The following is a 26906-nucleotide window of genomic DNA, read 5'->3' on the forward strand; positions in this document are numbered from 1 at the left end:
GACCGGGACATCTCCTCCTGTTTTGTCTCTCATAAGGCTGTCTGTTCAGGATAGCTGCAATGCTGTGGGAAAGCATGACACCACCACTTGTTTTCTGTTTCCGTTCTGCAAGATTGCTCTTTCCTTCTGATACTTACTCCAGGTCGGTAGCAATGCCACAGAGCTGATTGGTATTTATATGTTCAGGATTAATATTTCTCTTTTTACATAGGTTAAGTAGCTCGTGTGTATTTAGTCTATTGGGAAACTGAGATTGAAGTGACAAAATTCCTCTGTTGCCCTGGCAGCTCTGACAGTTACAAAGTTATCGTAAGTTGTTTTGTAAGGATTCATCCTAATGACAGTTTTATGGAGTACCTTCCATTTCTGATGAAAAGCTTCATAAGATCATTAACTTTGTGGTCAGACCAAGTCAGATCCAAGTCTGATCGTAGTCCCAGTTGCCCTTGTGACTTGTCTCCTGTTCCTAGAGGTTGCCCCGATTTTGTCACCCATCCGTAGCGGTACAGTAACTGCATCCGTCTTTGTCTCCTCTCCTTTGCTCAGACTGGCAGCTGACAGGCCTTGTAGGTGGGGGTGCAGTCACGTACCAGATAACTCGTAGGTCAGTCTTTATTGCATTATAATTTATTTGTACAATACATATCCATTAGTTAAACAGAAATGATATAGGCAGTAACCAGGAAGCTGTTACCATCTGTCCTGAGAGATTGCGTACCACAAACATTAGGATAGGAAAAAACCAACATGGTTTTAATTAAGAAAATGTGGCCTTATTTTCCTTGCAGTTCTACTAATGGAATTCCTCTGGCACTGCTGAAGTCGCTTCTTGTTTACACTGATGTAAATGAGGGGAGAACTGTGGGGTTTGTCCCTTATGCGGCTGCATCTCTCTTGAGCCTGTTGCTCTCAGACTGATCCAGGCCCTCAGAATGGAGTTTTTAGATGTGACAAATGTCTTTGAGGTAATTTCCACCTCCCCGTGCTCTCCTTAGGGGGAAGTTCTCTGTATGTGTTCAAACTTCTGTTCAGATGTGTTCTTCAGAAATGCAGGACTTCAGTTAAACCTTCACCTCTAATAAGATACTTCTAATAAAAGTATGATTTTAGTGTGATCCGTTTTTACGAAGGCATGCCTTCTTCAAAATAATAAACAAATTAAAAATAAAACATAGTAAATTATGATTCATCCAAATAGTTAACGATGTAAACAGTTTTCTAAACTGTAGCTATAAAGCAGCATTGTAATGTAGCCACTTATTCCCTCCATGTATAGAAAATTGATAGAACTGGGTTACCATCTGGTTTCCTGTGCTCTCCTTCCCCTTTTCCAAGGCAGGTAGTCTAAACCTGCACGTTTAACCTCAGAAAACACAATTTTGTTTCAAGCCTTGTAATTTTTTAAGATTGTTTTTAATGAATTTAGTATAATTCATATTCTGATTTCTTTATGTCATTTTCCTTCAGTGTGGCAACTGAAACTGTGGAAATTGCATGACTTCAGCAGCCAAAGGTTTCAGGGGAATCTGAGATGTTTGTGGGCCTCTTGCTAAAAGCAAATGTGTAGCTGGTAACGTGGTACTTAGGCTGAAACTGTACTCCTTAATGTGGCCTGAATTTCCGGGAGAAAAATGAAAAATTATCTGCGCTGGGCGTAATCCTGTTTCCTGCTCCTGGGTTTGGCTGGAGTAGGATTAGCAGTCCTGACTTTGCCCTCTGACATTTTGATCGGAATCATTGGGTGTCCCGTCAACGCAGCCCTAAGCTCCACGCCTGATCCTTCCCTCTTTATTTTGTCCCTAGAAGAGTAGTTTTTGACCTCGTTGGAGTTTTGGATTGGGGTTGCATTTCTTTTGGTGGTTGTTGTTGTTTTTTAACCATGTGTTGTGTCCCAGAAATATTCCAATGGAAGTACAGCGCTCTCTAGCAAATTTAAGCCTGCTAATAATAGGCTTGCTTTTTTTAGCTGCCTTTCACAGACCTGTTAGAAATGTCCCATTGACCCTCCAGGGTTTTGTAAACCAAGGGTTGGAAACTGCCATGCTGATGGATATCTGGATGAATCCGCAGGAGACTGCCAAAAACTCTCAGCATAGCTGGACCATTTTCTTCCACTCCTGCTGACCAGATAAAACCTTCTAGGTCTTACATGGGCCATTAGGGAAAAAAGTTAATGTATACTGATATTTCCTTATTATCCCTGCTAGAACTTGCTTTGGTAAGTTTTGACAGGCTTGTTAGATTTGGGCTGTATGAAAGTGTGGCAGAAGCATAAGTAAGTACCCTGTTAGTTGGAAAACACACTTTCTCTCATTTCTGTTGCAAAGGAAGGTTAAATATGCAGTGTTTTAATCAGTGCAGTAGTTTTATGTACAGAAAAACGAAGTAAACTACAAAATGACCTTTCTTGGAGTTTCTGTGTGTACCTATCTGGAGTATGTTGGTTTTATTTAAAGGGACATCTTGTCCTGTGGATCTGGATCGTAACAGCTAAACTGGGCCAGTATAACATGACTGGTTATGTATGTTTGCTTCCTTCTGATGTCGATAAAAAGTTAACTTTAGTGTGGCTTGTCAGCTTTCAAAATACTGTCAATGAACTCTGTGTGTGTCATAAAAGCTGTTCTGAAGTATCTCTTTAAAGTATTTAAAAACCCAAATTGAAAACTTTAAAAGATGCCCATGATCTTCCCTGGTCATCTTCTCTCTTTTTTCTTTTTTCTTTTTTTTTTTTTCCCCCCTCCAGAATTGTTTTTCTGTAACTGGTAGAACTTTAGAACTTGAAATTCACTTAGTTAACAAGACAAAATCTAACCTCTTCCCAAAGTTTGATGCTAATGGACTTCTAATAGAGGAAACAGTTGCGATGTATGTAGTAATACTGTGGTTTTGCAAGTCACACCCATGTGCTTGACTTCACTAGCTAGTAGTTGCATGAAAATCAGCAGGGTGACGGCGATGATGGCGTTAACGCTTGGTGTAAGTTTTGTAACATCAGAACCTCAGGTAGCTTTCAGGTACATATCGGGTGAAGGCCCACATCATTCCTTAGGTCATTCTTAACGCATTCTTTGGCGGTCATAGGCCATTAAAAAATAGATTTTTGGCATGGCTTATGGCAGGTCAAAAGACAGTAATCTAATTTATATAGGGTGTAATGGCATATTTTAAGTGTTCGTTGTATTAGGAAGTGGATTTTAATTTGTTTTATTTGCATTCCTAATGTGTATATTACCTGCTTTTTTGATTATTCCCGTAATGCCAAATGCCTTCCAGACAAAAAAGGAAAGGGCTTTGCTCTGACATGTTGTTAAACTAAATTAATGTGTGTGTTGTCATTGTATCTCACACTTACCTAGTGGCCTCGCTTGTAGCCTGACACCGTGATTAAGTCCTTAAGACCTTTGCCTTCATTGTTTGCGTATTGTTTGCTCCATGACTGACATACTCCATCTGTATGTTATAAATTAAGTTCATACGCAGCATCATTCAAGGGCAGACCAGTTAGGACAAGTTACTGCTTCCTCCCTCCTACAATCTTTTTTTGTTTCTATTGTTTATATGAAAATACCAGGTTGGACAACATAGACAAAACCAGATGTTTGTGCATCTTAAGAACAAGGAATTATAAAAACCAAAATAAACTAAAACAAACAGCTAACCAGGTCAGGTAGAGGAGAAGCAAGATGCTAAGCTTCTGTAACTTGACTCTTTAAGATGATGTACACTAAAACACATACGTATTTCTCAAATAATGAATGGTGTTTATGTACTGATTACTGATTTTTCATTTTCTCACCTGGTGTTCCCTCTAAAGCAAGAATTAAATAACAACATGCATTAAATAACAAATTTGTCCCCCAGCCAGAAGTCAGAATTGGAGGCTTGTGCTCATCCTCTTAACTGCTTCCTTATGGCACTGCAGAAATGTATTCCCAGACTTTGACTGAGGTGCATCAAGGCTCCCCCCAGTTTCTTCTTACAGTTACACAGGAATAGCCTTTTTTTCAGGAGTGAAACCACTTCCTGCGTTTGCAAGAGAGATGACTGCTGAAGTGTGCTGTTCAGGACTAAACCCACAGTTTTAATCAGTGTATTTGTCTAGCTTCCAGTCAGTCTCTACTAATGCTGACCTTAAGGTGACTTGTCGAACTAATGCCTCTGTTAAATAGGAGCTTGCTTTTCCTGTGACTGTTTCATTCCTTTGCTTTGAGAAACAAAACCTCAGGCTTGTTGGGGGGGAAAGGCTCAGAGTCCAGGCAAAAAATCCTGTAAGTATGTGTTCAGGGCTCTCCCAGCCTGTTGCTGCACCTGGTGTTTCAAGTCTAAGGCTTTTGTTTGAAAACCGAACACCTAAATTACTATTTTCTTTCTTATTTTTTAATGCAATATGATGTTACTGTCAACTGAACATTCTTGTCAGGCATGAGTCTTTAATTATGTCAGCCTTATTTTGAGCTGGCAAACCAGCGTAACAATTTTAATAAGATTATTAAATAATGCAGTGAAGGTTAACCTGTTTCCTTGGGGGACAGGAGGGATCGAGTCTTCAAAATACTTGTGAAGCCTGTGTATGAATACATAAGCATCCTTACAGAAATTGGGAAAAAGTGGGGAAAAGGTATGGATTTACTAGCAGGTGTAGATATATCTGAAGGCTCTACACAGGGATCTGGACAGGCTGGATTGATGGCCGAGGCCAACTGTGTGAGGGTCAATGAGGCCAAGTGCTGGGTCCTGCACTTGGGCCACAACAACCCCCTGCAACACTACAGGCTTGGGGATGAGAGAAAGACACTGAGGGGCTGGAGCGTGTCCAGAGAAGGGAACGGAGCTGGGGCAGGGTCTGGAGCACAAGTCCTGTGAGGAGCAGCTGAGGGAGCTGGGAGTGTTCAGCCTGGCGAAGAGGAGGCCCCAGGGGGACCTTATGGCTCTCTACACTTACCTGAGAGGAGGTTGTAGAGAGGTGGGTGTTTGTCTCTTCTCTGAAGTAACAAGCGATAAGACAAGAAGAAACGACCTCAAGTTGTGCCAGGGAAGGTTTAGTTTGGATATTAGGAAAAATCTCTTCACTTGAAAGGGTTGTCAGGCACTGGAACGGGCTGCCCCGGGAAGTGGTGGAGTCACCATCCCGGGAAGTATTTAAGAGTTGTGCACATGTGGTGCTCAGGGACATGGTTTAGTGATGGATTGGCAGATTTAACGGTTGGACTTGATGATCTTAAAGGACTTTTCCAACGTAAATTATTTTATGATTCTATTAGACCACCAGATCGTTTGGGTAATCACTGTTTCTGAAAATTACATAGCTTGTCTCAGTAAGCATCAGAGTCAGGAGGCTAAATTATAGCTGTGGTTAAAACACAAAGCAATTACAGTGTGGTATGTGAGTTTTGTGAATGAGGAGGAGAGTTTTTTGTTGTTTTTTCTTTTCTTGCCAAAGTAAATGAGACCCACATGTGCTTTTATCTTGATTTTTCTGTTCTGTGTGATATATGTAAAGACTGATATGCTTGACAGTTAATCCGTACGACTTTCTTCAGATTCATAAAACATCTTAAACTCTCTCTCTCAGCAGCATACTGAATGCTAAAAGCAGAAATATTTGAAAATAACTAATTCTCCTAATTTATTTAGGCCCGCTATGGTAGAAAACAAATATTGTCAGTGGCGTGGTTCATCCACTTCTGTGCACGTAGAAACTTTGCGCTCCTGGCTCTTGCCTCTCGCGGTGGCAGTAGCAGTTCAGGTCACCTCTCTGGCATGTCACTCGCACTAGCATGGAGAAGCCCATCACTTCTGTGCTTGGATTTAATTAATCATCCTGCTTATTAATAACCTTAGTTGTTGGCTGTGAGAGACTAGTTGTCCTCTTAGGAATTTGGTCCTCTTGGAACAACAACTAGAAAGCAAACTGTCATCTCCTTCCCTGTCTAGGTTGGGGCAGTAAGCGTCTCAGTTTAGGTCAGTGTTGTTTAGAATACAGATTTCTTCTTGTACTTGACAGAACTTAACCATAAAAGTTTTGAGAGAATGTTAAGCTCCTAGGTACTTTTGCAATCCCCTCACTGCATTTTCAGTAGACTATATCCATTTGTATAGGCAACAGTATCACTCTTTAACAATTAAATACAAAAATCACTTTATTATGAGTTTTTTTGGCAGAAAACATCATTAATGGTGAACACTGTCTCCCTTTCTCTGAATTAAAATAGAAAAATGCACTCTATTTTTTTGCAAAGAAACGAGAATGTTCCTTACATGTTGAAATAGGAGGCTGAACCCTTCTGTTTAGGTATGTGCAATTCAGTGTATTTGGTAGCAAAACCATTTTTGTAGAAGGTAGGTCTTTATGTATTGAGATTTTATTGGTTTTGGGTGTTCAGAGCGTTGTGCAAATACCCAGTTAGGAAGTGCCTTTGGAAGAAGTTGCTGGGTGTGTAAAGAGCAGCTTTCAAAGTGCAGGATTCCGGGTGTGCTCTCACATTGAGTGGTGTACCTTCACAGTCCAGATTGATTGATCGCCTGCCAAAGTCTTAGGAGCACTTTTGCTTGTTTTCTCAACTGCCTACGTTTGGTGGGAGTTACACTAGAACTATAGTAAGCGCCGTGCTTACCCGTAGTACAGTTTCTGGCTCCAAGTGGACCATACCCTCTGGGTAGACGAGGTGCCCGCAGAGACAGAGGACAGGGCAGTGGCACCCAGTGGCATGTTAGTGCCCTTATTGCAGTGAAGTGGAGTTAGCTAGAAGTGCTGAAGGGAAGGTAGAACAAATGCCACTGAGGGATGGAGCAAAGGTGGTGGGAGAAGCATGGCAAAGCAGAAGACTTGCAAGGGACATGAGGCCAAAGGAGGAGGTGAGAGTGGGAGACAGCTGTCGTTTGGGAGCAGCATCCTCCAGGCAAGACTAGAAATTCTTGTCAGGATCTTTGCCTGGGTTGTTTTTTCAGCAGTTCTTATTGCTGTAGCTTCACAGGGGTTTGGTTTTGCACTTTCACCCCAAAGCTGCTAGTCAGTGGATAAGGAGAAAGGAAATCTCTTCCACTTGCCAAGCTTCCCAGTTATCTGTAGGAGAGGAGGCCCTTCCTTGGATCTGAGGCACCTAGAAGGGACCCTGCCAGCTGTGCCAGGTCTTTCCTTTTTTCTTCACATGACAGTGTCCGGTTCTTGCTTCAGTTCCTGCTGTGGCAGCTCCCGTTGGCACCTACCTGACCACTTTCTCTTCATAGAATTGCTTGTTGCCTTTCCTTTCAGGGGTAGAGGTGACACACCGCTGTATTTAATGTGTAATTAAGTCTTAAAAGCACTTAGAGAGTCTTCTGAGTAAGTGTTCTGATAAGCACAAGAGTCTGGTTTCCAAATCCATTATTTTGTGTTTGATTTATTTACCTTTTTCGCTTTTTCAACTCGCTTTCTGCAATTTGGACATTCCCATGTGATCCCCGTGCCATTATGCCAGCGGAGGTCTGTGTCTTGCAAAGCAGTGAACGCCGTTTCTGACTCTCTTTCAGATGCAAGTATGGACATAACAGCCTATGATGATTACTCCAGTCCACCGCTTCAGAGATATTGAAAGGAAACCTGAATACCTCCAGCCAGAAAAGTGTGTTCCACCTCCTAGCCACGCTTCCCTGGGAACAATGTGGTTTATTCGAGATGGCTGTGGTATTGCATGTGCTGTCGTTACCTGGATGCTGGTGTTCTATGCCGACTTTGTAGTCCTTCTTGTCATGCTAGTTCCATCGAGAGATTATGTTTATAGTGTCATCAATGGCACACTGTTCAACACCTTGGCTTTCCTCGCTTTGGCTTCACATTTTCGTGCTATGCTGACAGATCCAGTAAGTATATCTCTCTCTGTATGTCTCGGAAAGAAACAGACGGTGTTTTTCTTGTCTGCTAGATGTTGGGTAACTCAGTTGCCAAGTGAGTGGCAGATTTAAATAACTTTTGCGTGTCAGCCTGCTGAGCGAGGCTGCTGATGTGGTATGCTAATTTCTCATCCCACTCAAATCACTTGCAAAGTCAAGGACCCAGCTTTAGATTCCCATTGTCTGAGCAGTTCCCCGTTTTGTCCTGGGTAGGAAAGCGTTTCTCTTGGACAGTGTGTTTTCTCCCCAGTGGCCGATCTGGTGTTTGTGGCTTGTTGTGTCTTGACAAACAGGGAAGCTGGAAAAGCTGGTTTTGGTTATCTGCCTTGGCAAGTATTGCTTCCGCAGAATAGAGCAGAACGTGTGTTGTTTTGAAAAGCCACGTTACCGTCTCTCGTACTAGTGATTTACTGGAGTTTATTGAACCACGCTGAAATAAATACTATGTGAGCCTGCCAAGAGCTGACAGTTCTTCGGCAGGCGGGAAGCGTCAGAGTTGTAAGACCCTCTTGTATGTCTCCGTGAGACGTTGCTTCATGAGAGATCTGGTGTGCTGCTTTCTTGTCTTTCAGATAGTGAGAGGATACAGTATAGTACCATGATGCTTATTCTGAGTGACCTGCGGTAGTTTAGTTTGCTTATTAACCTCTAAACAGTAGGTGAGGTTCAAAACCCCATCTCCACTAGTCAGTGGAAGGAAAACCAATTGTAAACTCCTCTTGGCCCCTTCCTCCTAAGTGGAATGGTGGTGTGCCTCTGATACTCTGTTCCTTCCCAATGTCATTTCCTACTTGAAACCTTGTTAGGTGCCTTTAAAACTTCAGTGTAGTCTTTGTTTTGTCGTTTCAAGCTCTCCCAGAAGCCACAGCACTGCAGAAATGGCTTGATTTGGGGTAATCTCACAGTTTATGGCAAAGACTGATGCACCGCATGCTCCTACTGCTGGGCAGAACTGCAGGCAGTAGCGGAGGCTCTGAAACTTCTGGTCAGTGGGCTCCGGCATACAGGGTTGCAGCATCTGTAATACAGTTGATATCCCAGGGGTTCTCATTGTTGTTAATTATTGTATATTGTGTGGCTTTGATGCCTGGGGACTTTCAGGTCGCTGGAATTATTTGGCAGAGTTAGCAGGAACTCTTTTGAAACAAAAGCGGTTTTCTGAAGCAGGCTGGGCAAGCAGTGTTGGAGAACCAGATACAATCTCTATGCAGGGTAGTTGGGAAAAGATATGTGAATTCCTAGTGTGTGGTGGGATTTTTGTGTGTGGATGGCGAACGCCAGTTCACTTTTGTTTTATTCTTTGTAGAGCTTTTTATGAGGAAATCAGCTAAGCAAAATGGAGGAGTGAAGCGAAAAGAGGGGGGATGCAGCAACATCTGACAGGCAGTGTGAGTCAGGGGTGAAGGAAGCTGCCAGGCATGGAGACCCAGAGGCATGTCTAGGATCAGAATGAAACAGAAAGCACTGCTGAGGCACAAAAATAGAAATTCTTACTATAAGTAAATGAACACCTGAATTCCTCGGAATTGATGGCATGTGTCATGCTTTTCAGGAACTGCTTCCTGTGGGTTCTTGCTAAAAACATTCCTAAGGTTTTGAGCTTTGCTGTGTACTAAAGAGAGAGAACATCAGGAGCAGCATTTTGTGGAAATTGGTCTTGGTAGTTTTTACATTGGTGAGGCCAGTTGGGAAGTTTCTGTGGAAAAAACGGGACTGCTCAAGAAAACCTTACAGTGTACTGGTTTAATGTGCATTTCTCTCATTGATGTGCATTGTTCCTGTTTACTGCTGTTGGGAGGTTGTAGATGTGTTAAAAAGAGACTGTTTCATCAGAAACCTGTTGAAATACTACATCCCTGGTTTTATTTCAGTATAAAAGCCTTAGATCCACAGAGGTGCGTTTGTGCCAGTGTACCAGCACCGATTTCATACTGCACATTTCACAACACTTTGGGTTTGGTTTTTTTTGAGCCCTGGAAAGGCCGGAAACTCCTCAGCTCTTGTGCTCCTGCATCAGCAGTACATTACCTGTTTAAAGACACGTATTTTGAAGTGGAAATTGCACAGCTAAGAATGTTTTGCCTAGTCTTATTCAGGTGGGAGGATTCTTAATGTTCACTGTTTGAATGTTAAACCCTAATTTGAATAACAAATACACAATAGAAGCATAGCTATAAATGCATGAAACGTTTACCAGCAACTCTTAATGTACACAATGATACTTCAGAAGTAGCTGCTTCTACTGGAATAAAATGCCTGTGGTTTCCAGTTCATGATAAATTTGTTGATAGAGTTGAAGAGAGTGATGAGGATTCTTAAATAATTTAAGATTAATGTGGGATTACAAAAGACTAATTGCTTAAGTGACTATTTACTGATGTTGAAAAAAAAGAAACCACCAAAATGATGTTTAAGTATGTGGTTCCATATATTAAGACCTCATTTTAATTCATTTTCTGAATCTTCTTGCTCTTCCTGAAACTCTGTTGATCTTAGGGAAGGTTTTATTTATTTCTCTTCCCTCCCCTCCCATAGTTTTAAGTCATCCTATTGTTCTTAGCACTCCGAATGTCCACAGGATAATCTTCTGGTTGGTTGGTTTGTTTTTTCTGCAGGGTGCTGTACCCAAAGGTAATGCCACAAAAGAGTTCATCGAGAGTTTACAGCTAAAGCCAGGACAGGTGGTTTACAAGTGCCCAAAATGTTGTAGCATCAAACCTGACAGAGCACATCACTGCAGGTAAAGTGTTTTCTCAGGATTGTTGTTTTATCAAGACCTCAAGAATTATCCAGTGTGCCTTGATCTAAATTGTTACTGGAGTCTGAGACTGGAGTGATTAAATTGAGAGATTGGCATCAGAATTCTGTTGCCAGTAGTGCCAGGCACGTTCAAGCTTTGCTGAAAAAAATCTCAGGCCTTTTCTGACAAGTTTTCATGGATAGCAGGCTGGGGCCACTTCTTGCAAAGTGAGAAACACTTAAAATGAATGCTGCCTTGACACCAGACCTGTAGTGGGCATTCCATACATTTTCATGTAAGCGTGACTTAAAGAGAGACGTTATATACCAGAATGCATAGAAATCAATTAAATGTAATGTCTCTCAAAAGGTCAGTGTCCTTTCTATTTTTCTTTTTATTCAAAAACCGATTGGTCTAACTAGATTCTATTTGGAAGTGATATTTAAGTTACAGCAAAGGTTCAGGTAACTGTACATATCTTTTAAGAGTTCCAACTTCTCCATATTTTCATTGAGCGCTGTGACTTTGGTTTGTGCTTTGTGATACATCAGCATGCCTACTGATCTGTCATGTCCTTTCTTTCCCTGGTGGGATAAACTCCCCAGAAGAAGAGAGTAACTGGTAGTGAGCTTTTTAGTACTGAAGGCACTAACCAAAAAAATAACTACTTCCTATAATTCTTTTCTGCTTTTAAAGCAAGTGAACCTGCATTCCAGTGAGCAGTTAATGAGTGTGCACTGGCGTCCCTTCCTTACCTGCTCAAAACCCAGTACATACTGAGAGAGCTCCTATCGGGGTTACTGCTGATTCGTGCAGGGGTCTTTGTGGGGAGGGGAATATGTTGTACTGAGCTGAACTAACTTGTCCTGCTGTTTGCATTTTTCTGTTTCTTTGCAGACCTTTAGTTTGCAAATGTTTTCATTTGTTTGTTGTTTTTCTATTTTAATCAAAATCAGGGGTTGGTTTTCAGCAGGGGCAATGTGATCATCGCCCATCATTTATTAATGCTACTGTAAAATCCCCTCTGACACTCCTTCAATTATGAATGAAACTTCGCATCTAAAATGCTGTCTTGCTGATGACTCACAGCGTAGGTAAATGAAAGAGACTCTGGCTAAACACAAGACCTCGTCCATATGATCCTTTTTCTATGCTTTAAGATAACTTTTTAGGCATTAGGGTTTGGGAAACTGACCCACTGAGCACCGATGCTGTTGAGAATATTCAGTCAGATGTTTTTCTGTGGGGTAGGGGAATTTATTGGATTTTGACACATCAAAGTTACGCATATGCATCAGCAGGAGGTACTGCTAGCTGTATGCCTGAGGGGACCAGGGTGCTCTGTGATTCCTAGGCTATTTTGTGAGTCCCCCATGCCCAGCAAATACTCCTGTCAGCATTTGGAAGCTGGGTGGTTGAGTCAAGGGAGAGTGTCAGAGTACGGGCAATCCCTGCTGCCTATAGCTTTCAGTTTTCAGTTTCTGCGTTTCCTTTTCCACCAGCTAGTTTCATGTTCTGCCAGTCATCCAGCTCTTTTTGGTATGTATGCATGGAATGAAACCTCTCCTCCCGGCCTTAGCTGCCTCCTTCACGGATGCCTTCTGGCTTGGCTCCTTCAGGTTGCACCTCTGGGGAACTAGGGCCTAGGCGCAGTTGAGAGGGTTGCTTGGGTACTTGCCTGTTTCAGAGCCCATGGGACGGTGTGTGTGAGTCTGCACAAAGTAAATTAGACCACAGGGAGGCATCCTCCTGCTCGACACCACCTGCCTTGCCTACACCCTCCCCATTTTTTTCAAACCGGTAATTGATACTTGTCATATGAAGTATGATGCTATCTGGCAGATAAGTTGTTTTTACTGTGCCAACTCATTTTAGTCCACACGCAGCTCAAAAATAATTTCGAGCTGCTTATTCTAGCAAAACAAGGCTTCTCCTGTTTTCCACTGGGCTGGGGTGGCAGGCCATGGGTACCGGTGCCTGCCTGAGGAGAGCAGCTCCTCATCCGGCCCCATGCTGGGAGGCTGGGGCCTGCCTGACCAACCTTTCATGCAGGATCAGGGCTGTAGCAACTCATTTGCTCTTCAGGCATGGCATGTATCCTTGGGGATTACTCCCTCCCACCATGTAGAGTGAGTGTTCTGACGGAGAGGTTTTCTATTATTTATTCATACGTGCTCATAAGAACCTATGTATGTTTTTGTATGAGTTTCCCTTAAGCAGTTGGGTGTTGAAGTTGATTGTTTATATTAAGTAAGGTCAACCTATTTTTTGTTATAAGAAGAAAGGTAAAATTAACAGACCCATGGATCCTTTCTGATTCAGCCCTGCCAGAATTGTTCTCTAATGGCTGTTTCCTTTCTGGTCTATTGTTTGCTTGTTTTGGGGGTTTGTGGGGTTTTTTTCATATTTGATTTCTGTGCTTGTTTGTGCAATGTGGTATCAGGAGACTGCCTTTCGTCTCCTATCATATGAGAAAGCAGCAGAGAAAAAGACTTCCTTTATTATGTGAGTTGAAGCAGTTACTGACTAAGCAAGAGAATGATTTTCAGACACAGTAATGATCTTTTAATTATTTGACTTTTTAGCCACAATGTGCATGCTGCCAAGAATTTGAATTTTGATTTTTATTAGTGTCATCTTGTGAAGTGCTTTAACATCTAATTTTACCGTGAATGTATGTTGTGGTACTGTCTTCCTGACTAACTGCCACAACTGCTTTATGCTAGTATGTGGCTTACCTTGATGTCAGGAATCTTTTCTAATGCTTTATTTCATTTTCCTTTTTTGCCAGCTCCTGCTAATGTTGGTAAATAAACATTAGTCTGTTATTAGCAACTCTGAAAAGTATCTATATTCGTTACTGCTTTTCATATCTTTCTGGGTTTTGTTTGTTTTTAATCTGTGAGCATTTTCACAGACCAAATAGGTGAAAACTAAACTAAATCACAGATTTTTCCCATCTGTCTGAATGTGTTGTTCAAACTGGATTTTGGCAGAACCGCTGATGTGAATATTAAGCTAAGGTATCTCACTTGGCTTTAATATTTTACAGTGGTGATTGATATTGTATGATTCATTTTGAACAGGCATAGACAAGTGAGCAAAACACAAACATAAGTGTGGTGACCAGTAAATTTATTTAGGCTCAAATTTCACCTCTTGATCCTTTCCTTTAATTTCTGTGTCCCCCAAACCCCTGTGAAATCTTGTGTTTCTGGAATGAAACGTGCTGTAAATAAAGGCCTCTATTCTTTCAGTGTTTGCAAGAGGTGTATTCGGAAAATGGACCATCACTGCCCGTGGGTCAACAACTGTGTAGGAGAGAATAACCAGAAGTACTTTGTACTGTTTACAGTAAGTATTTTGGAGGTGGTGTTTGAGGTTGCCCGGTGGGCAGTACTGAAATGCTGCGTGTAGCCTGTGAAGCAGCGCTGAAGGCTGGCTTTGTACTCTTTCCTGTTTCAGAACTTTAATTAGGGACCACACACAACGCAACAACGGGAAAAAGGCATCGGAGAAAGCAATTGCCAGGGTTTTGCGAGGTTTGTGTTGATGGTTGTTCAGCACCTCTTTCCTGATGAGAGTAGTTTATTGTGGCGTCGAGCTCTGAGGCGTGGGCCACCCTTTTACACTGTCCTGTGGCTGGTAGTGTCCCAGGCCATATGTAGGGTTCCTAAATGTTGTAGTTGTACAAGTACCTATGTGGGATCATACAATAAAAGCTGTTGCCACATCTTAGGCAAGGAGTGGGAAGTCTACATCCCCTTTGGCAAGAATTATTCACTTTTTACTTCCAAGTGGTTTATTTTTGCACTTGAAAACCGAGGAGGTGTTTGACTTTTTGTACTATATCTGTGCCATCATGAGTAAGAAAACAGGAGTGCAAACTCGTGTGCTACATATTTATGGAAGGGTTGAAATCCTTCATCGAAGTGAACTGCAAATATCCCGTGGGAGTAGCGTGAACATTACAAGGCTGAGTTTCAGCGATGCTCTGTTTTATTAATAAATCTTTGCAGACATCTGCAGGTCCGAGGAAGAATGCTCTCATATTACCAGGGAAAAAGGGGGAGGTTTTCAGTTAAATGAAAGGCTTGCTGTTCTGTAGTGTGGTTTGTTAGGATGTGGATTACAGAACAAAACAAATCCCATTTCTTTTCCTTGAGCAAGGTTTTTTCACCATGAGGAGTGAGCTAGGTGTTTTAATCCTATCAAAAGATTTCAGTTTCTGTTAAAACCGACATATACTTTCAAGCAAGCTGTATTAAACACTTAATGTAGTTGAGAGGAAGAAATAAGGGTTGCTGGTTTTGTCCTTTGGTTTAGTCTTTTTGAGACTTGAGGAGGGAGGAGAGCGGCAGCATACTCAACTTGCCAGGAAAACCAAAATACTCTCCTATCACCTTTTACTGCTTCCATGGGGTTTCTTGTAACAAAATCTCTCTGATTTCCAATATCTGCCAACCTTTGTCAGAGTCTGAAGGTTCAGGAGAGTCATCTTTTTAAGCCTGTCTTGGTAAATTGTAGTGTATGTGTAGCATTGCATATACTTTAAAGCTTTTTGTTACAAAGCTAAGACGTAATTTACAGAAGGGATTAAGTACAACGTATTAAAGCTTGAGAGAAACTTTCCATGCCAGTGTCTGCCTCAAGGGAAAATACTTGCTTAAAAAAAAAAAATCTTTTTTCTGAAAGTCATGCTGGAAAACAGATAAAGTGCTTTTTGTGGTTAAAATGAGTTAGCTGCTGTTTCTCTGGGAAACTGCAGTGCTCGAGAGCAAGGACGTAAGCTTTGACAACGTGATACCTCGATGCTGAGCGTTGCCTCTCTCTGAAAGTCGCACCGTACTCAGCAGAGATGAGGACAGTAAGCTGTGTGGAAGGCCGCGCTGGGGCCCAGGAAGCTGGGGTTTGTGTCCAGCCGGCTTTGAGTTGGAACAGTCTCCCTCCTGTGCTCTCAGAGCTGTTAGCAAGGCCAGAATGAGTCTGTGTAGTCTTGGCATTTGGCAGCTTCAGAGTCCTTGCTTGGGGAGGCTGAGAGGGCTTGGTGGTGTTTGGGGTGGTTTGGGTTTTTTTTGAAGTCTTAACACTTTGCTTTATCTAGAGCATTTGGAAGATTTAGCATTTTGGTCTTTAAATGTAACTGATACCTGTATTACATCCTTTATTTTTCAGATGTATATAGCACTGATTTCCTTGCATGCTCTAATCATGGTGGGATTTCACTTCTTGTATTGCTTTGAAGAAGACTGGACAAGTGAGTACTAACGAAGTATCTCATTAAATACTGGATTAGCCCATGAATAACACCTTATAATGTAGTTTGCTTGTAAGGGAGCCCCTTTTATGCTGGTTTCAGAAGAATGCTGTCAGGGCGCGGCTGTGCTCTCTCTGTTGTTTTTTATTGTGATCAATCCTGGAACTTCATAATTCTATCATCTGACTCGCTGGGATCTCAGTCCTGAAAAGTCCTGTTTCAGCTTAAGCCTGATACTGCCTAGCTTTTCCCTAGAAGCTGAGATGCAAAGACTGCTGGGTAGTATGTGTGCAATAATCTGCTGTTGACATGAATGCAGCACTAATTTCCTGAATGCCAGTACAAGATAAGAAGAATGTATATGCTTTTTTTTTTAAAGGGTAACGTGAATCATTCTTGCAAGACTGCCAGGAAAACATGCTAACTCAGATCCAAAAAATCCACCCTCACAAGAACAAACAATTCCTTTCCACAAAAAAATAAACCCAACGCCAAAAAAAAACCCCAAAAACCCCAACCAAAACCACAAACAAACCAGCCCCCACTCTGGAGCAGTCAGTGAGTACATTTTCTTGAAGGCAGTTGATAAACGTTTTTAAAAGCACAAATAGTTACAGGAAATCCTCTAGGTAATGCTGAGTCAAACAGCAAGCTGTCAGGGAGTGTGTGTGCTGGTTGTGGATTTTCTTTGGAAGAGCACTAGCTTCATTTTTCTTGGAATGTCGGTTGTGTCATTTGACATCATGAATGGTTTTGGTTTATAAACTGCAGAGGACGCATGCGTTTACACGTGTGAACTGAATTTGACAAGGTTGTTCTCTAGTTCCAAACTTTGTCAAACAGCTGCCGGCTGTCGCTGAGGACATCTGGATTTGACTCCAGTGGCACAGGCCCTAGAGGAAGGGTACATCAAAAGATAGGGTTCCCTTTGCCTGTCTTCTCAGAGCCTTTTTCTGTGGGGGAAGCATTTTCCCACCTGTGCCAAGTTGAGGTGGCAGAACGAAGCAGGTGCGAGCAATGGATCTGTTGTTCCAGCTGCCCTGGGTTTGTGCTGATCGTATTCGCCCCTGATGATGGTGTCTCTGTGAAAGCTTAGCATCCCATGAGACAAATAAGTGGTTTTTTTGGTGGTACTCTCTTGGATTTCAGAGACATCTGGAGCTGTTCTGGTATTTACAACAGTCAACACTATGTTTTTTGCCCTATAACATTTTCCTTCCTCTTTTTTTCTTCTGCTCTTCTTTTACAGTTACCTTCTCAGTTTTTTTCGGCTCTTGCTTGAGTTTGCACTGTAAAGCGTGAGGAAAAACAAGAATTAGGCGTATCTGCCTTTCCTTAGGGTATGACTTAGAGCAGTTACGAGAAGAAGCATACTCTGGTTTTATGTTAGTGCCACAGAAATAATTATCCTTGTGACCTGACCGCCAGCTTGAGATTTCTAATGGGACTTTATCACTGTGGAAAATCCGTTAATCTTAAGGTTTAAGAAAGAATCTTGAGGTGAAATGGAGTAGAGTGGAATCCTAGCCAGTGTGCTGGGGAAGAGAAAACTGCATTCTTGAAGTGTTGCAGGGTTTTTTTCGTTTGTCTTGGTTATTGTTTTTTAAACTCGCAGGGGTGATCCTTTCATTGTTGAATATCCTCAGGGATGTCAGAGCTTCCCTGTGCGCCTTTTTGAGAACTGTGATGGTAAAAGTTATTTTGACAGTTTGAGTATGGAAAACTCAGTGGCTTAGCAGGTGTTTTGCAGCTGTTGCATTACCTGATGTCTCCCCTTCCAATTCCATTGTTTTGTCTTCGCAGAATGCAGTTCCTTCTCTCCGCCAACCACAGTGATTCTTCTCATCCTCTTGTGTTTCGAGGCTCTCTTATTTCTCATCTTCACCTCGGTTATGTTTGGGACCCAAGTACACTCCATCTGCACTGATGAAACGGTGGGTGTCTCACGCGCTCTCTCCTTCACCCTGTCTCTCTCACTGTTTGTAGAAACAGTGAAGGCCTGCAGGGTTTTATCCCCTTGCACGGGGAGTTCATGTACGTGTACCCTGTGGGGAAAGATCGGTGATAATAAGCACAGTGCTGGATTGTGCTCTCCGAAGGTTGTGGTGAGAAGTAGCCTACATCTATGTGTACAGCTGGGATGCTGTGTTGACAGTACCTCTGATAAGGTGGGCACTGGTAACTGGGATTATTCTGTGGAGTATTTGTCCCTCTGGATTTGAGAATCTTTTTCCTTTAATGAAGTGCATTTGCACTGGTATTGTCTGAAATTCAGCTGTGTGTCCCTCGGTGTCCCTGTTTACAGCTCTATGTGCTGGAGAGCAAGATGAGTAGGTGGAGGAGGGATAGAGATATATAGAGATATATATATACACGCACACTCTTATTTTAGTCTAGAAGATTTCCAGTTTAAACTGCTTGTTAAACAGTTCAAAAGCTCGTTCCAGAGGGAAAAAGAAAAGGGAGCGGAGTAGGCCCGTGGAGACCTGCTGGGTACAGTGCTGCAAAGCTACCAGTGGTCCCCAGTTCAGAGGGGGCAATAGCAGAGGTACATAGTGTTGTTGCAGTCCGTCGTATATCGCTGTGTTTGCCCACTTCCATAAAGATTGAGCTGGTGACTCCTGGGGATGTCCCCACCCTGGTGAATACAGCCGGCCTTCACCAAGCACGCTCAGGTATCCGAATTAAGTGGAGTGGTTGAAGAGAAGCGATAGTCTTAAAAGTGACAACTCTTACCTCCTCCCGGCCTCCTTTGGTTTTCTTTCCCCTTCACTTGTTTGCCCATGGCCAGTTGAAGCTAAACAGCTGGTTTTGCTGCCGTTGGAGAGCTGTGACTGGCTTTACAGACTGTGCGAGCCCATTGCTCCCGAGTCAGTTTTGCAGTACTCTTTTTAATGCTTGGCTCCTGCAAGAGGCAGCTGCTCACACTGTGGCTCTTCTGTGTTCAGAGGAAGACTTCTGCTGTTCCCTCTGCTGGGGAGAGCCCCAGGAAGAAGTACGGTGCCATACAGAACAACAAGATCTTGCTCAGCTTGAGTTTAGCAATGCTGCCTGTGAAATCATCACCTGAATTTCTCAGTCCTTGAAACATGTCAAGAATTTTTAGAAGCCGTTCTCTACAGCTGGGCATCTAAACAAGTCCCCCAGTTTTCCCTTTCCCTCGAATTCTAGGAACTCCTAGATGTTAAAGAAATGATGCCACAGTCTAAAATCCAAAAATGAAATGATGGGCTCCCCCGGTGGGTTGTGGGGTTTCAGTTTTGTTTTCTCTTTTAGTACGTACCAGTAAGGATTCCGCTCTGCGGAGCGTCTCGCTGTTGATGCACTGGCACTGGGCTAGCTGTGTCTGACAAGCACTCGGTTTTGACAGAGGAATGTTTCCCCATGAGATTCTTTCTGGTGGCGTCTCTTGCAGCGTTTCACGTTTTAGAGATGGGGCTGCATCTTGCCCTTTCTCCCCTTCCTCGTCCAGTCCCTGGGAGACCTCATTCCCCGTCTCGTGTGCGCTGTCCCACCGGGATGGTTCCTTTCTGCCTGAGGGGACCCAGACCCCTGGTACTGTGCTGCTGTCTCTGGAGGTGACATTTACCAGGGAGCAGCACAACTCTTGCCGTTGACCCATGCTGTGTTCCGCAGAGCTCCCAGAATTTGAAGAATTTGAGACTCACGGGTGTGTTACGGGGCGTTAATCCGTAGCACGGGAGAGAGGTGCAAGTCAGGAGAATCTTACCTCGCAAAAGATCCCAAAGTTAAAGAGCAGAGTGGTCTGCCGGCTGCGGGTACCGCTCTCCAGTGGCCGCGCTCCTTCGTTTTGCTTCTGCGGCAGCCGGGTGTAGCTGTCCTGGAAGACCAAATTCACTCTGGGGGTTTCAGACACGATACAGGGAATTACTTTTTTTTTAATGACTGACCGGTGAATGTTTCAGCTGATTGCTTGACGGCTTGTTTTTGTTCTCCCTCTAACCTTTACTAAACAACGCCAATGATTTCTCTCAAATCGGTGTCCTACTTAACCCCTTCTCCCCGCTGTCAGCCCATGCATGTTTTAGCAGTGATTCTAATGGAGCAGGTAGACTCAGCTACACTGAGCCATGGGCGCTTCCTGAACTTGCTTGGTGAATCTGGGAGCATTGTAGAGATTATCTTTGGGTCTGTGGTTTGGTTTGGGTTTTTTTGTCTGCAAGCTCACAATGGTTTCCTCTCCAACTTTTCCATATGGTTAGCACATCACACTTTCAGCCATAAAGCACATACTTTTTGTTTGGGTTTTAGGTGGTGGGGTTATTCATTGGCATCAGAGGCAGTTGGAGGGCAGGTCTTAAAAGGATTATCAAACGTCTAGGCCTGAAGAAAATGAAAGCAATTTTATTTCCAAGGAAAACTTTCTATCTGTATTTTTTTTTTAATTGTAAAACAATGAAAAGAAAAGGAAAAGGCAGGGTAGATGCATTTCTATTTTCGTACTCCGTCCTTTGGATAAGGGGTAACTGACAGTAGACCTTTCCCCAAACCCAGAACTACGAAATCTGAGTGTTTGACTGAAAATGTGATATTTCTGTTTTCAGGGAATAGAACAGTTGAAAAAGGAAGAGAGAAGATGGGCTAAAAAAACAAAATGGATGAACATGAAAGCAGTATTTGGCCATCCGTTCTCTATAGCATGGCTTAGCCCATTCGCAACACCAGACCAAGGAAAAGCAGACCCGTACCAGTATGTGGTCTGAGGAATTCCTGACCAGCATTTCCACTAAAATAGAAATACATTACAGCACTACTGTTATAATTTTTCCATGAATGTTTAAAACAAAAAGCAAAACAAACTTTTTTATCTCTATCAAATGGCTGATAATTGCAGAGAAAAAAAAGCCCTGTATTCCACAATTTTAGATAATTCTATATCTCTGGCTGAAACTGCTGCTGCTTTTCTTATTTTTTTTTTCCCCTTCCCTTTCCTGTTTTGGGTTTTGGTTTTTTTTTTTTAATCTTGTTAACTTTACTGGCCTTTGTTTCTCTCTGCTTTCTGTATGGCGTAACTAATGTGAAGGGGATCTTCTTTCTCTGTGGTGACCCACCTCTTCAGAGTAGATCCTCATGCTATCTCCTGACTGTGATGAGCTCTGTGGAAGACATATGAGTGCCAACAGCCCCACACAGACACCTCTGGACTTCCTGAGGGAGCACGTTGCTCTGTCCTAAGTGAACTCGAACGGGGAAGCAGACACCTCGCTTACCGAAAGGTGCAAGACAGGAACGCAGCACAGCAAGAGAGCCAGTTGACCTGGTGATCGCACACAGTTAAAAGTACTTAAACGTGGCCAACAGCAATTCCCACTCCACCCTCCTTTTTCCTTCCAGCCACAGAACTGATTCCATCTTTCTGGCATTATTTTGTCTGTTCCCGCCCTGTGCGCAGGAAATTGTTGCCCTCTTACGGTAACGGTGGCAGATTTAGAAGACTCTTTGGATCAATTAAATGCCTTACACTTGCAGGACAGAAAGAAATCTAATTTTCAAGAGTTTAGAATAGCAGAATTGTCTTGTTTGTGCGTGTTTGTCTTGGTAAATGACTTGTTAGAGCAGTGCCCGCTGGACAGCGTTGACGTGAAAAACTGACATGGGTACCCAGGTTGCGGTAAAGACCAATCCTGACGGGATGTGGAGGTGCTCCGGGGTGATCGATTCGCTGTTCCGAGCGCTGCCCTGGGTTAGAGCTGTGTAAATCTCCTGTCATGTTTGTGCATACGTGTGTGTGTGTGTGAACACGTGCAAATAGATGCGTACGTGTTTTAAACTGGGAAATAATGGTAAGGAGCACGCGTGCTATTAGGAAGCGTGTGTCGATCCAAGTGGGAGGGACAGAAGGGGTTCCAAAAACGGGTAGAGCTAAGCCATTCGTAACTACAACTGACATCCTGTGTTCAGGCGGGGATTTTGTTGTATTTTTTGGATCATGACTCCCACGGGCTCGTCAAAGGAATTGCGAACAAAGGATAAAAACCATTGAATCAGCTGTGTCCATGACTTCCAAGGAATCTTTTTCATCCCTTGGTTTAAAATAAAATGGGTTTTGGTTGGGGGTTTTTTTTGTTTGTTTGGTTTCTTTTTTATGTTGTGTTTGGGTTTTTTTTTTTGTTTGTTTGTTTGGGTTTTTTTTGGGTTTTTTTTTTTTTGAAAATGACCTGTTTCGACTGCTTCAAAGCCATGAGGGAAGGGAGGGAAATCAGGGAAGGAGAAGTTGAATGGATGTCTCATTTTGGAAGTAATGTGAATGCTGCATCTTTTCAATCTGTCAATGCTTCCATATGGAAAACAAATGCAATAAAATTTTTCCAAAAACTTGTTTGCTGCTGTTCTTTCTTTCTTTCTTTCTTCACTTCAAATGCTGGGAAAAGTCTGTAATGGTTTTCTGAACCTTCACTTCCGTACTCAAGCCAGCAGAAGCGCGTAATGAAGGTTAACTGCGTGTTCAGTGCCCGTGTTTAAAAGCGGGGGGAGCAGTAAGACGCTGCTCTGTTAAGCAGTGGTTTGATTTCGCCACTCGAAGAGGCTGTCAGTAGCCGCCCCGCTGCGTGAGCGGGCCGTTTCTGCCATCCTGCTTGCCCAGGGTAGATGGTCAGGAGCACGTCGTCATCTCGGCTGTAGGGAGGGAGCCACGAGCTGGGCTGCGCTTGTGCCGCGGTGGGGAGGTTCTGAGAAGGAAATGTGGCCTATGCCTTTCCTTAATGAGGAAAAGTTCAGGGAGAGTTAAGGTTTTGTTTTTATAGTGCTGAGAGTGGAAAGCTGTTGCAAATCGATACGTAGCTCTGATTTTAGTATGCGACCGTGTTTCTCGGAGAATACTCCCAGTTTAATAGTTAGGGGCTGGATCTTTGGCCACAATCAGCTCAGCAGGTGAGCCGCGTGCAGGTGGCAGCTTGAACAGGTAGAGTCCGGCCCTAAAACTGTCTTGACTCAAAGCCAAATGTATTGAGGGGAGAGGCTTTAGTCACCTGGGCAATTAACCAGCTAATGCATCTCTCTGTGCAGCTCGTGGCTTTAAAATCTGTTTTCATTGTGAATTCCACTAGAGCACATTCCAGCTTTGGTTTCATTACCCTTAGTTACTGCGTTTTGGAGGAAGATTGGTTATGTCGTTGTGTCATTTTGACCACGGTGAAAAAACGTGCAGTTACTCGGTTTTTCTTGTCTCGAACAAACGCAGCTCGTTAAACAGCACTGCATAGCACGGGTGTTTTCAGTCAAACCAGTTTTGTTTTAATGGGGCATCTTTGCAGGAGTGCCCATTGGTGCCTGTCGTGTGTGTCAGGGTAAGCGGCAGGTCCTCACTTCGACTTGCACATGCGGTGATGCTGTTTGGATGATGCTAAACGTGGGTCAGCGTTGACATGAGAAAGGCAGGCTTAACGATTTGCTCGTGGAAAGCATTTTCTTGAGCAGGACTACTGATTTCAGGTGCTAGTTCTGTTTCAGTGTGGCCAAGAGACACTGAAGGACGAACTCGATGAGAAGTAATTCTTTTTGGAAAAGCTAAGGGGTGCTCCAGGCAGAAATAAACGCAAGGAACTGCTGTAGTCTGCCTTAATCCTGATTTCTGACAGCAAGGCTTCCCCTTAATGGACAAATCGTTACGATTCTTGCCTCTTCTGTTTGCTCTTTGGGTTTTAATAGTGTATTAAAAGAAATTAACTCACTTCTAACATGCAAGAGCTGTCCTGCAGATCGCTCCTGGGCCAGGCTGCGCAGCCCATCACCCTCCTCTGGCGCTGGGTGGGAGCGTAGACTGTGGGCAGTAGTGGGAGAAGCAGGGCATATCCGACAGCGTCGTGGTGGTACCAGGTCGACCTTGTCTTGCTGTCCCCACGTTTGCAACCCTGTACCTCCTGCGGAAATGGGAAGGTCCCGGTAGTTTATATTTCTCTATGCATGTATGTCTTTTTAGTATTGGTTCAGAATTCTGTAATTTGGAATCATGAAAGATGATGCTTTCTGACTTTTTAAAAGTGAAGTAGCCAGATTGTGGCAAAGAGAAACAGGTGTTGGTTTAATTTGAAATAGAAAATTCTCACTTCGTAAGGTCGTGGTAAGAGATTTTGGGTAAACATGTTTTAAAAAATATATTATAAAAACCCCTTTCATTAAACAGTAATGAAATGGCTTCTCAGTTGTGCGTTCCTTCCACCTCCCCTTAATTTTATCATTATTTTTAATGCTAAACCTCATGCCCCGCTGACTGTGGAGCAGGCAGCCAAAATCAGACCAGGACACAATTTTTAAAACTTCTGCTCGTTTTCAATACGTGCCCTGAAGGAATTAGCGAGGTCGGGCTGGGAGAGAGAAAGTAAACCCCTGCCTGCTCCGATTAACTGCTTCCTAAGCTGGCGTTAGCACAACCTCGGCCTGACCTTGCTTATCGCCTCGGTTAGCAGAACTGTTCGGAGCAGGTGAACAGTGGGGTTTTTTGGAAGGGGGAAGACAGGTGTTGCTGTGCAGGAGTGTTCCAAATCTTTATTCTCTCTCTGGATGGCGGCATGGATTGAACCGGGTTATGCCTGTGGCTGAGAGCAGGGCTAAAGCTTGTGCTGCCGGGGAAGGGTTTAAATGCTCCGTGTCTGTTTATCCTCCTGCCCCGCGCTACTTGTTTTCCTTCTCTCCAGATGCTCGCGCAATAACTGCTGCAGCCACGGTGCCGGCTGGTTACTAACGCGTTAGAAGCCTCCGCTGTTTGCTAAGGAAGAGCCCACAGCCAAAGGTCTTCTGCTTTCAGCCGCTCAAGCGTCTGCCTCCTGGTTGCACAGCCACAGGGCGCTGGAACCGGAGCATCCCGGAGGGAAAACACAGGGTAGTGTGCTGAAACGCTTTGCCAAGGCTGTGCTCTGCTGTGGAGGGGCACTGCTCCTTTCCGCCCTGCCCGGCCGGGAGGTAAGGATGGGCATCGGCCACGGCAGCATCGCACGTGGCATCTAAAGGGGCCACAGGGTGCGAGGGATTTCCCCCGGAACAGCCAAAACCGTGCGATTGCGAGCTTGGGAGCAGAGTGAAGGGACACGCGCCCGTGTGTCGTGTCGCAAGGTGCACGTTTCTCCTTCGGGGCTTGAATTTTTCCCAAAACTGTAACCCCGAAGACCTCCGTTTTGGCCTTGCGTCATTTCTTTCCGCACACTGGCAGCTGGGTCCCTCCTCAGTCAGCATGAGAGACGGGGCACAAATGAAGCTGACAAAAGCTTTGCACGTGAAGGCTCTGGTTTATGGCCTGTGTTCTCCCGGGCCTGCTCACGCTGACGCAGCGTCCCTGCAAAACCAAGCTGCTGCCCTATCAAAACGTCGTGTTGCTTGTCAGGCTTGCTCGGAGTGCAGCTGTGGGGCCGCCGAGCTGTTGCCTGTATTTGTTTCCCCCCCTCACCCCGCGAAGCTTTGAAATGTTTTGTGCGTCGTTAGGGAAAACCTGCAGAATTGGAAGGTGACAAGCGCATTTTTCATGCGTCTCTTCTAAGACTGCTCTTTTTTAAATGAAATTGCTCGGTTTTCCTTTCCTTGAGCATCTCAAAACTTGGATGCGGTATTGTTGCTTCTCCAAGAATGGAGTTTCTACGCGGTCACCTGTACATACCGTCATGAGCCTACCGTACGCAGCCATAGATCTGACTCCTCTCTTACGTGATACAGAAGGTGGGCATGAAAAATACTGCGCCCTATTTCCCATGGCAGTAGCCTTAAAAAAAAAAAAAGGCTTAGTCCCTTATTTCTACATGGAGAAGACTACCAGAAAAAACAACGTCGCTGCCCAGCTTGATGGATCTGTTATTTAAATACAGTCAAAATGCTTGTTTTACTAAAATTGATGTTCCTGGCGAATGAATGCATCAGAATATTGACTGACCAAGGCTCCGGCGCTGTTTTGAAGCCTCCGTTTCCAGCTGTACAGAATTCCTCACCTCCCAGCGGGTATCCAGCTCGCATTGTGATTTGTCTTTGATGATTTGTTAAATGGAGTTCTGTGTTCTTAAATACTTGCTCTTAACTGGCACAGAGCGAGCCGCTTGTGATGAGCCTAAATGCGACTGATCGCTGGAAAATGCTGCAGTATGTGGCCTGTATCTGAACTATTGTAAAAATGCCCGAGTAAGGTGAAATTTTAAGTTCTAATTGTATTTTATTACTCCTTGGAGGGATTGAAAAAGCAGTGGGAAAAGAGGTCCGTGTTTCCAAAAGGGATGGCTTTAAAGAATGCAACTCCACCATAAAAATCAATAGCAAGTGATACCGAAATAGGTTACCAAGATTCAGATTTTCCATGAATTTGGTCTTGTTATTAAATTTGGGGATCAAACTCTCAGTAACACAGGACACCTCCCTTCCTTGGTAACTAAAATTAGAGTAACACCCCGGCTATAGATACGCAGCTTTGCACGTGCCATCGCCGTCAGTGCCCAAATACCTGCTATAAACGTGAGGCAACCCAAAACTCTTCTCTTCTTGCAGGGTATCGAGCGTCTTAAAAATCAGAAGCCAACGTGGGAGAAGATCAGCGGCTGGGAAGGCATGAAGCTGGCATTCGGTGGTGCCTTCTCCTTGGGTTGGTTCAACCCTTTCTCGAACCTGAACTGCAGCAGCCCAGCGCCGGGCGAAGCGGTGGCAGAGGCTCCCGCGTCCGCAATAATGACCCAAGAAGAAATCGAGCAGTTTCTTGCTCGGGACGTTGCCGTCCAAGTGTTACATGAATAAGCAAAGCATCCTCCGCGGTGTCAGGAGCAGCTTTCAGGTTTTTCTTTTAATAACTACTTGTGCTGGAGATTTCAGGCGCTGTTTTTTAACATACTTTTGGTGCATTAAAAAATTCAGGAGTGTTTGTCTGGAAGCCAGGTACCGCACTAGCAGAAGCAATGCAAATCTCCAGAGAAAGCTTTATACGGTGATGAGATCCATAAGCTCCTTTTCGGACCTGTGTCAACTGCTTTACTGAGCTCTTCTTACTTGGCTGCTAAGGAAAGTTTGTAATTGCCAGATGGATTGGCCCCAGCTCCCAGAAATGTACAGTCC

The 26906-nt window shown here is 43.7% G+C and overlaps 1 protein-coding gene across 3 annotated transcripts; it reads left to right on the forward strand.

The window, feature by feature from the left end:
- Nucleotides 1-7511: 7511 nt before the first annotated feature.
- On the forward strand, nt 7512-26591 carry ZDHHC3 (zinc finger, DHHC-type containing 3). Of its 3 annotated transcripts, none has more exons than XM_010155489.1 (6): nt 7512-7842; nt 10488-10612; nt 13870-13966; nt 15788-15869; nt 17673-17803; nt 26349-26591. In XM_010155489.1, exons 1-6 carry the CDS (start codon nt 7537-7539, stop codon nt 26589-26591), a joined length of 984 nt encoding a protein of 327 aa, XP_010153791.1. In that variant the 5' UTR covers nt 7512-7536. The 3 variants fall into 3 exon arrangements, with proteins under 3 accessions (XP_010153791.1, XP_010153792.1, XP_010153794.1); XM_010155490.1 differs by lacking the exon at nt 26349-26591 and adding an exon at nt 20435-21215; XM_010155492.1 differs by lacking the exon at nt 26349-26591 and having other exon boundaries at nt 15788-15873; nt 17673-17810.
- Nucleotides 26592-26906: the final 315 nt, after the last annotated feature.

The sequence above is a fragment of the Eurypyga helias genome, unplaced genomic scaffold, assembly GCF_000690775.1.
Source record: "Eurypyga helias isolate BGI_N326 unplaced genomic scaffold, ASM69077v1 scaffold38227, whole genome shotgun sequence".
Lineage (NCBI taxonomy): Eukaryota > Metazoa > Chordata > Aves > Eurypygiformes > Eurypygidae > Eurypyga > Eurypyga helias.

Bases quoted from the DNA above. Each gene is read 5' to 3' on its own strand.
- ZDHHC3 (XM_010155489.1), top strand. From the start codon at position 7,537: ATGATGATTACTCCAGTCCACCGCTTCAGAGATATTGAAAGGAAACCT. The intron at 7,843-10,487 runs GTAAGTATATCT...TTTTTTCTGCAG, and splicing joins GTGCTATGCTGACAGATCCA to GGTGCTGTACCCAAAGGTAA. The intron at 17,804-26,348 runs GTGGGTGTCTCA...CTCTTCTTGCAG, and splicing joins CCATCTGCACTGATGAAACG to GGTATCGAGCGTCTTAAAAA.